Source organism: Nomascus leucogenys, chromosome 4 (genome assembly GCF_006542625.1).
Source record: "Nomascus leucogenys isolate Asia chromosome 4, Asia_NLE_v1, whole genome shotgun sequence".
In the NCBI taxonomy this organism is placed as follows: domain Eukaryota; kingdom Metazoa; phylum Chordata; class Mammalia; order Primates; family Hylobatidae; genus Nomascus; species Nomascus leucogenys.
In genome coordinates, this window is record NC_044384.1 from 98,956,622 (window position 1) to 98,966,284 (window position 9,663).

The following is a 9,663-nucleotide window of genomic DNA, read 5'->3' on the forward strand; positions in this document are numbered from 1 at the left end:
TGACAGGATGGGGAGTGGCGGCCTGGGGTTCCTTACAGACTGCTCTACAGACAGTTCCTGGGCTGGGCCAAGAAGAGGGCAGGACCGCTGGGACTGCGTATGGGGGTGCCCTTGCATTGGAGCCCAGCCAGGGGTAGGCACAGGTGGGTGCTGGGCCCCTGCTCACCGCTTCTCCAGCAGCTGCTCGATGGTGAGGTAGGCCCAGAGCCGCTCAATGTAATTCCCGAAGATGTAGTCCCGCTCCTGCAGGGCCTTCTCCATCTCCTTCATGTCCACCTCCTCTGTGAAGGTCAGGTCGTTGGTGGCCTGGGGTGGGGGTGGAAGGAGGCAAGGGTCTGGAGGCCTGGGTGGATCAGGTTCAGGGGCCACCACTCCTGGACCCTCATGAGGCCAGAGCCATACCACTGCTGATACCCCATCCCCAGCACACTTCCAGGCCCTATCAACACTCACCCCATGGCCCTTCACATCTGCCTTAAAGCTGTTCATGTCCTCGTCCACCAGGCGCCCGGCCACCACGATCTCAGAGCCATCGTAGAAGTGCTGGTAAGTGTTCTGGGTGAGGTCCAGGACAGCGTTCTCGGGGTACTCCATCTCCACGCCCGTCAGCAGTGGGTTGGCCACCTCCTCATAGAAGCCCTGAAGTTCGGATGGGGCCGGTCATCTCGAGCCCCAGGTCAGGCTCCCACTGACGCTGCAGCTGGGCATCCGTGCCCCAGGGCTGGGCCCGTCCTAATGTTCACTCTGCCTGTCCCTGACTGCGTCCTTCAGTCTGTGGGGGCCTCCCCCCCGCAACTCCCTGCTCCCAGATAGACACAAGGAAGACTAGAAAGGACAGTTTCAGAAGTATTTCCTATCAAAAAAAGAAATATGAAAGGACAGAGTTCTTGGCACAAAGAAAGTATTTAAGGAATGTCTGTTGGAATGAAAGCAAGAAGGAGAAAAGGAAGTAAAGAGAGGCAGATGAGAAGGTGACGTGGACAGGAGTGCAGAGATCCGGAGACAGAGGAGGGAAGGGATGGGGTGGTCGCCCTGCAGAGGTGGAGATGCCGTTACCTGCCTAGAGAAGGAACAAAATTGCCAGATTCAGCAAATACAAAGACAGGACATGCAGCTACGTTGAAGGTCAAATAAACAATGAATAATTTTTTAGTGTAGGTATGTCTGTTATGGGTTGAATAGTGTACTCCTAAAGTTCAACCTTATTTGGAGATAGGGTCTACAAAATAAGGTCATGACTGTGGGCCCTAATCCAATATGATTGATGTCCTTATTAAAAGGGGAGTTGGACACAGACATCCAGAGGGAAGACGTGTGCAGACACAGGGAGAAGACAGCCGTTGATAAGCCATGGAGAAAAGGAAAGAGGCCTAGAAAGATCTGCCCTCACAGCCCTCAGAAGGAACCAACCCACCGCCACATGGATCTGGGATGTCCGGGCTCTGGAACTGGGAGACAATACGTTTCTCTCATTGAAGCCACTCGGTACTTTGGTATGGCAGCCGCAGTACACTAATACAATGTCCTGTGCAATATTTGGGGCATACTTATGCTATAAAAAATTCATTACTTATCAGAAATTCATATTGAACCAGACGTCCTGTGTTTGCTCTGATAATCCTATTGAAGAAGCAGGCCTGTTGTGTAGCCCAAGGACAAAATCAGAATCTTTATTGATGGGTGAGAGATAGTCAGAGGTGGATTTGGACCCAAGAGGAAGCTCTTCCTGATAACTAGAAGCATCACCTTATGGAGCAGCTGTCTGAGGAAGTAGTGAGCTCCTTATGCCCGGAAGTGTGCAAGACAAGGCATACCTGCAACTGCAAATCGGCATCAGAGTCCTCGTAAATGCGCCGGGCAAACCCATGGTTCTCCAGGGCCATGTTCTCCAGGAAGTTATAATTCAGATTGTTGCCAAAGCCCAGGTTATACAAGGGGAACTTGCCCCCGATGGCATTCCGCACATTCTCTTGGATTTTTTCGGGTCTGCTCTCACCTGTTGGAGAAGGGGATATTCACAGTCCAGCCCCAGCCCTGGGGATGGTCTAGACCAGCTCTGTCTGGGGAGACTGGACTCCAGCACATGCAGAGTTGGTGGAGTCACAACCATCAGCCCTTGTGGGGCAGGTGGTGGAGAGCCCTGGCAGAGGGAGGCAGGACCCTGCCCTTAAGGGGCTCCCAGACCACAGGGAACCCAGGGAAGAGCTGTCCCAGGTTTTCCAACAAGCCAGCTACAGAGCCAGAAGCAGCAGCCAAGCGCTCTGACCCTAGCTCAAAACCATGCCCGTGCTCCTCACCAACATTGGCATCCCCGTCAGTCAGCATGATGACGATGGAGGTGCTCCTCTCTGGGACTCTGTGCTCCTCTCGGGCCTTGTTCAGCATACTGATGCCCCTCAGCAGCCCGTCATTGATGTTGGTCACTGGGACACAGACAGCACCATGGGAGGGTGTCCTCAGGGTGCCAGTGTGCAGACAGGCTGGAGCGGAGGAGGCCGGGACAGCCGGCCCCACTCATGTGCCCAAGGACCCTATCTGCCGGCCCATGGTGGTACTCAGCAAACAATGAATGAATCACCACATAAACAAACAAACAACTTCCACTTTCAAATGGGGATGAAAGGCACATGGTGAAGACGAAAAGTACGTGGTGATTGTGAAAGCCCTTTGGCAAAGAGTTGGATGGACTCCCAGCCCCTCTTGCTGGGAGGAGAGGGGAGCGGTGTAGACATCATTTGCCATTTTCCATATGAAACAGGGCCAAGAAGAAGGGTTCTCTGTGGCCTTATCTTGCTGAGACTTGTGGGATACCGGGATCATGGATTAGAAACAGAAAGAATGGGTTTCCCTGGACCAGACAGCCGATATTCTGTCTTCAAGCCTGAGGACCATCCACTCCCACCTCTACCCCAGCTCGGATCCGAAGGGCCTGAGACCAGCAGAGTCCCTGCCCTAAGAGGGGGGTTGCAGGCTGCTTAGGGACAGAGGGAGGCGCTGCTAGGAGGCGCGTGGGCTCCAGCTCTGCTCTTACTTCCTTTATCCTCCATGCTCTTCACAAACGTCCTGGCCTCCTGGAGGTTCTCGGGCGTGGCCTGGACTAAGTGCTCTTTCCATGTGGACACATCTCCACTGAACAGGATGAAATTCAGATAGTCTTCCTCTTTCATATCTTCCAGGATTCTGAGAAGGGCCTCCTTTGTCTGGAGGAGAGAGAGACAAAGAGCTGGGAGAAGCCGCAACAGAGAGTGAGGTCCCTTCTCAGCTCAGCAGGCGGTGCAGCCCACGCCATCTGCACCAGTGAGCCCTGCCTGAGGCTTGCCACAGAAGCGGGCAGAGGCCATGAGCCTTCTCTTATCCTGTCCCCTTTCTCCTCATTCACCATAGGATCAGCTTTTTCCACTTAAAAAAGAAATCTCCTCTACCCCCTACTCCCCCGAGCCCTGGCTGTGCCACTGGCACTGAGTACCTGCTCTAATTTCCGACCAGCCATGGAGCCGCTGATATCAATCACGAAGGCCACGTTCTTAGGCACCACTGGAAGGCCTTGAGGTGCAAAGAAGTGCACGAAGTAGCCATTGACTATCTGGAAAGTGGGGAGAGGGGACGGAGGCCGGTGTCCTTTTAGCAACACCACATTGACTATTCTTGCAGGTAGAAGCCAGACATTTACCAGCCCAAGAAAAAGACGTTCCTATCCCACCCTCTAGGGGGTGCTGCACCAGGCTCTAGGCCATCAGCTGTCCCACATCCCGTAGGAAAACAGCCATGGGCTGAGGACCCAGGGTGATGGCACTAGATGCAGCTGCAGCCCCTCCCCACCAGCCCTCACCCCACCCTGATGATGAATCAGCTAGCCCGGGTACCTGCACGTTGCCAGGAGATTCTCTGTTCACGTCGTAAGTGATGGTGAAATCTCCATCGAGGAGGGAGTCTGTACAGGTTGGGCATGAACGCTGTTGGTCTAAGCTGGGCTTGAAGGACACGTGGCCCTAAGGGACGGAGATGAAAGACCTTGCTCAGCTTGGCCAGGGCCAGGGAGACCTCAGTCCTTAGCTGAGGGAGCAGAGGTGCAGCCTTGCAGGGAGGAGCCCTTAGCAGGGCAGAAGCTAGCAAGAGCTGGAGGCCTGGGCAGCCCTGCCCGCCGGCGGTGTGCTCTGCATCTCCCAGGACTCAGTGGAAGGCACTGTTGACCACGCTCCGGCCTTTCGGAGCACCGCTCTTCCCCTTGGAGATCAGGCTCTGGCGGAGCACAGGCCTTGTCCGATTCAGCTTCCAGCTCCCTTTTTCTTGGCCTCACACACCCATTAGCCCAGGCTACCTTGGAGCTCAGCACTGAGAAGCTACTTAGGGAAGGGGTAGCTTCCCATTAAAAGGGATTTCTTGTAGGTTTGGAATGTTGGTGTGTGGATGCCAAGGGGAGGGGAAGGAGAAAGGAGGAGAATGGGGGGGAGGAGGGTCCCGGGGCGGGATGTGGCCCTCCAGAAGCCAGCAGTCCTCTGAGTGTGTGCCCCTCGGGCCTCTCCCTGGAAGTCCTGGATGACTGGTTTGTTGTTTATACAAACATTTATTCACCCACTGTCCACTGCCATTAAGGCCTCTGGAACAGCTGGGAGCCTTGGGGACTGGAGCCAACCACCCAGCACCAAGAATGAAGTTCTCTTTAGTCTTTCACCCCTCCTTGTGGAATCAGTAAATCTAAATGACTCCCTTGGGCCTCAGCCTCCAGACCTGTATGTAAAACAGGGAAGATAAGCCCTGCCCTGTCCATTTCCCAAGGGGGAATGGGATCAGGCTTTGTAAATGGCTCCTCTGCCAGGTCATTGTCAGCAGCCCCTGCCCTCAGCATCCTCACTCCCAACCCCAGTGGGCAAGGAGGAAGGTGATAGTTGCAGATTGATCCCCAGCCCCACCCCAACACATGCATGCTTGCAGCTGCTAAGCCCTGGGCTGCAGGCTTGTTCTGCTGGAGTCAGTGTTCCTGTCCCCTGCCCCACCAGGTCTGAGAGGCATCTACACCACCTTTTTCTGTGAGAAGGACTTGGTGAGGGCACTTCCCAGGAGGTCATTGGTGATGAACGAGGCCTCAGCATCCAGCATGCTGATTCCCTGAGGCTCGAAGATGTCTACCTCGATCTGAAATGGCCAAAGTAAGGAAATGTCACTCAGTGACTGCAGAGGCCAGTTCCCAGAACAAGGCCAGTGGGAATGAGATGGGTCTGTAGTGATGCAGGGACCCTCTAGGGCAGTGCTGAGGGCCAAGCCTGGTGTCTCCCACTGGGAAAGCGACCACAGGGGCTTGGAGGAGAGTATGCTGATCCTGAGGTGTTACCACCACCTGCCATATGCACCCGAAATTCCACCAGTGATGCTTTTCCTTTGGCTTTCAGCTTTGAGGTAGGAAAAATGCCCATGTGCCCAGTGAGAAGCCTTACAGAGGCACTTGCTGGTGTTGCTCTCGAGGGCCCAGCACCGAATCTGCATCTGTGGGGTCCATCCCAGCCTCTTCCCCTTGGCCCCAGATGCTGTGGCCAGAACCATTGAATTCCTCCAGCCTTCCCAGCCAAGGATGGGGGATGCGGTGAGGCAGAACTTTTGTGTTTTTGACCCCTGTCTGAGACTGCCCCATGGGCCGGTTCCTTCACCCCGCTGCCGTCCCCCCAGGGCTGCAGGGGCGGTTGATTACCTCGAAGTGTTTGACCAGTTGCTTAGGCTGGACCTTGAGGTACATCTCGTACTTGCCCTTGTGCCTCTTCAGCAGCTCCTCGTAGGTTAGCTCGAAGGTGACTTTGCTGCCTGCAGCCACATTGACCGAGACTGTGAACTTCTCCAGCTTCCTCCCAGAGGCCCTGAACAGGGTGTGAGATGGTGACTTCCTCAAAGACTGCAGGAGCCCACCCTTCCTCGGCCCTCATCCCCACGCCAAGCCTCACTTGCCTCAGCCTCAACATGGGATAATGGCAAAATTATGGGCACATTTTGCTATACCGATAATAATAGCTGTTGTTGTTTTTTGTAGCCCTGAAGGCCCTCGAATCCCAGACATTCTCCCCAAGGCCTGGGAGTCCACACTTACTTGACCAAGCCGGCCGTCTTGCCCTGGGACACAGCCTTTTCATACTGCTTCTTGGCAACTTCCTTCTCCTTGACATTCCCAGGGTAGGTAACACCGTCGATGGTCCTGCAGGGAAAGAGAGTTGGGGGTAGGGGGATCACACTGGGCCAGACCCCCTGTTCCCGAGCCCAGAGCCAGCAGCCATGGTGGTACCCACAAGGTGAAGTTGGTGATGAAGGCCGTCTTGGGCAGCTCCACATCAAAGGAAACCTCCTTGGCCGTGTCTGCACGGTTGACCGTTCTCGTGGTGACAACATTGTGAGCAAAACGGGAGGTCACCTTGGAGTTGATTTTGGTACTGTAGACCTCGATGCCATTGGCCACCTTTGGGGAGGTGGGTGGAGAATCAGCCAGACTGGGACACTGGAGAAGCAGGTTTGCAACCTGGCCACCTCTCTTGCAAACCTTGCAGGCTCTGAGGCCCCTGCCTGGCACGCAACCCTCATCCTCCAGGTCTCCTACATTGGAAGACTTGGTGGTGTCTCCAGTCTCCATGTTCTGGCGGCCACCATTATTCAGATGCTTGTCCTGCCTCCTCAATTCTGTAATCTGTTTACACACTGCTGCAGCCAGTGAGAGCTTGCCCTCTCCCGTCCAGTCACCCCGAGCTCCAGCCATGTGCAGGACACTGGCTCTGGAGCACCTGCCCCTGGCTCTTCCTGCTCATCCTCCACACCTCACACTCCCTCTAGCACACAGCCCAGCCCACCTCCTGGGTCTTTAGGTAATTGCCTCATTCTGTCTCCCAAAGAGGAACTGATTTCCTGTGCCAAGGGAAGTCTCCAGACACGCTCTTCCCAACAGGGGTGTTGGATTTTGAGAGGCTCTAGGGAGGTGTTCCAGCCCCCTCCCCCTAGGGATATAAAGATGCTTCATGAGGGTGTGGCAGGGTCCGCTTCACAGAGCCGGGTACCAGCAAGTGCTAAGGAAGTGTCTGCGGAAGGAAGGGATGCCTGTGAGGGGCCCTCTTCAGCTACGTCCTGCAAGGTTGGAGGGGTCGTCATTCTGTGGTGCTCTTTCCCAGGAGTCTTGCGCTGTTGGAGGCTGCCAGGGCAGGGGGCTGTAAGCTGTTTGCCAGCTGTGAGGAGTCTGCTGTTTTAGCCTACACCTTCAGCAGTTGGGCAACCAGCTCCATCCTGCCCTGCCCCACTCGGTCCCACCCCCTGGTGAAAGTTCTCACCCCTTCCGGGAGGCTCCGTTTCTGAAAAAGCAAAAACAAACACAAACAGAGGCATCAGGCCAAGGCCAATGCCAAGGCTGCATAGCCTGGGAGGCTCTGGGCTGAGACCAGGAGTCCAGTAGTGCCCTGCCGCCCACGCACCTGAGTGGCCCCCAGACATAGGACCCTCCAGAGCCACATGTCAGAGTAGGAAGAACTCTGAATAGATGGGGAAACTGAGGTCCAGAGAGGGGCAGGTCTCCAGGTTTCCAGGAGAGCAGGGCCGGGGGAACTGAACCCAGAGCTCTCTTCACCCCCTACATGCCCCACCTCATTCTATCTCCCATTCTGCCTTTCCCTGGCCCCCAGGCCCCTTTAGGCCTCCTTCCAGAGCACCCCTGCCCCCGCCACACCCCACAGGGCTCAACTGAGCGTTTTGTAGAGGTCACACTCGTTTGAGACTTGAACCTTCATTGCCCCTCAGTGAAGTGAGAAGTTCATGGTGCATTGCTCTTTTGACGGGGTGGGAAGCTGAGGCCCAGGGAGTTTTAAGAGCCTTCCCAGGGTTAGACAACAGGTTAGCAGAGGCCTCAGCTGGAGCCCAGTTCTCCCAGTGTCCACACTACTCCCAGCAGCTCAGTGCCTAGCCCTCTGCCTCCTCTTCACTCCACTCAGAGGCCTTGCCCAGCATGATGCCTTCTGCCCATTCCACACCAACACCCAGATGGCAAAGAGGGGGCAGACTCACCCCAAGCAGCCGAAAGGGGCTTCTCGGGAAGCCAGAGGCTGCCAAGCTGGAGAGCAGAGCCAAGATGAGACAGGGCCACCATGCAGATGCCATCGCTGAATACTCAGGCCTGGCCCACGCTCCTTATATGAGCAAGCCTGGTGTTTTCCAAGCAGGGTCAGTGACCTGCAGCGGGGGTGGGAGGAGTGGAGGCAGGAAGGGCCTCCGGGAAGCTGGGCATGGGTGGAATGACGGGTCTCTCGATGTGTCTATCTGAAGAAGGCCTGGTGGGTCTTGCCAACAGTGTTGGGGCTTCATTCCTGACAGACCGGGGGACTCGGAAGAGGCCCCCAGGAAAGCAGAAGCTGTGTGCCAACAAATGGACCCTGGGACTCCCTGGCATGGATGATGGAGATGGGATGTGGAGTTGCATTTAGAGCAAAGGGCATCTCAGCATTGTTGCCTCTTATCCCTACCACTGGGACAGCCTCTCTCTGGCCTCCTGGATTGCAGCCCCTCCCTTCTTGAGGCAGCCAGGGCATGAAACTAGACTGTCACCTGCAGGCTGGGACCTCCACAGTGGAGCCCCTTGCTCACTACCCTTCTATGGCCCCCAAAGCCCCAGGGAAAGGACACACGATGATCTCGGAAGCCCAGCTCTCTCGGTGATCTGACCCAAGCTTGTTTTTCTGAGCTTACTCTCTTGCACCAGCACACCCTCCCCTTCTGCACATGTCACATCTTTCATCGCCCTGCCAGTCCCAGTGCCTCGCCTCCAGGACCCTTCCCTGGCCATCAGAAAGTGTACAAACCTGTGTAATATTGTTCCTACTACCCAGAAGAAGAGAAGATGATATTACCCCCATATCGCAGGAGGTGTACACCCACTCTGATATTTTTTCTAATGTGCAGGGCGGGGGAGGATAATATTCTTCTTAATAGCGCAGGGTGTGTACAGCCCCCCTGTGATATGGTCCTGAATATTCCAAGGGGGAGAGGATGACCCTACTCCCAATATCGCAGAAAGTGTATGCCACCCCAGGGATATTGTTCCCATGATCCAGGAGAGAAGAGGATGATGTTACTTTCAATATCGCATGGGGTGGACACGCTCCCAGTGACATTGTTCCTAATTTCAGCGTGGGAGAGGATGACACTACACCCAATGCTGCTGGGGGTAGAAACACTCCCATGATATTGTTCTTAATATCCAGGGGCAAGAGGATGCTATTACTGCAAAGAGTGCAGAGGATGTACACCTGTCTGTGATTATAGTTGGTAATTTCCAGAGGCGGAGAAGATATTACTGACAATACCGTCCACACGCTGTGGGACCACCGTGGATCGTAATATCCAGGGGGGGAGAGGGGGGTGATATTACTCCGGGGGGCACCCGCCCCCCTGCGATGTGGATTGTAATATCCAGGGGGGAGACTATGGGACATCCCTGCTCCAAGCCCCAAGCCCCCTGAGGGCCTGCTTTGTCATCACCTTATGTTGAGGTCGATGTGCTCAGGTCTGCCTGCCCCCTCTGCACCCAGAGCTCCTGGAGACTGGACCATGTCATGTTTCCCTCTGTGCTTCCAGGGCCCAGCCAAGGACTTGGCTGCCCTCAGCCTTTCGGGGAGTCATTGCCCTAAAAGTCTATAGTGAGGCTGGGCTCCA

At 55.4% G+C, this 9,663-nt stretch overlaps 1 protein-coding gene across 1 annotated transcript in view; it reads right to left on the bottom strand.

The window, feature by feature from the left end:
• ITIH3 (inter-alpha-trypsin inhibitor heavy chain 3) overlaps window positions 1-8,120 on the bottom strand; it is a 13,778-nt gene extending 5,658 nt beyond the window's left edge. Inside the window, exons 1-12 of the mRNA XM_030811621.1 lie at window positions 8,020-8,120; window positions 7,293-7,313; window positions 6,270-6,436; window positions 6,074-6,178; window positions 5,684-5,846; window positions 5,020-5,133; window positions 3,864-3,989; window positions 3,467-3,583; window positions 3,032-3,200; window positions 2,298-2,423; window positions 1,815-1,996; window positions 167-639 (exon numbers count right to left, since the gene is read on the bottom strand). Coding sequence (XP_030667481.1) covers window positions 167-639; window positions 1,815-1,996; window positions 2,298-2,423; window positions 3,032-3,200; window positions 3,467-3,583; window positions 3,864-3,989; window positions 5,020-5,133; window positions 5,684-5,846; window positions 6,074-6,178; window positions 6,270-6,436; window positions 7,293-7,313; window positions 8,020-8,112 — 1,856 coding nt within the window. The 5' untranslated portion in view covers window positions 8,113-8,120. The remainder of the gene's footprint in view (window positions 1-166; window positions 640-1,814; window positions 1,997-2,297; window positions 2,424-3,031; window positions 3,201-3,466; window positions 3,584-3,863; window positions 3,990-5,019; window positions 5,134-5,683; window positions 5,847-6,073; window positions 6,179-6,269; window positions 6,437-7,292; window positions 7,314-8,019) is intronic.
• Window positions 8,121-9,663: the final 1,543 nt, after the last annotated feature.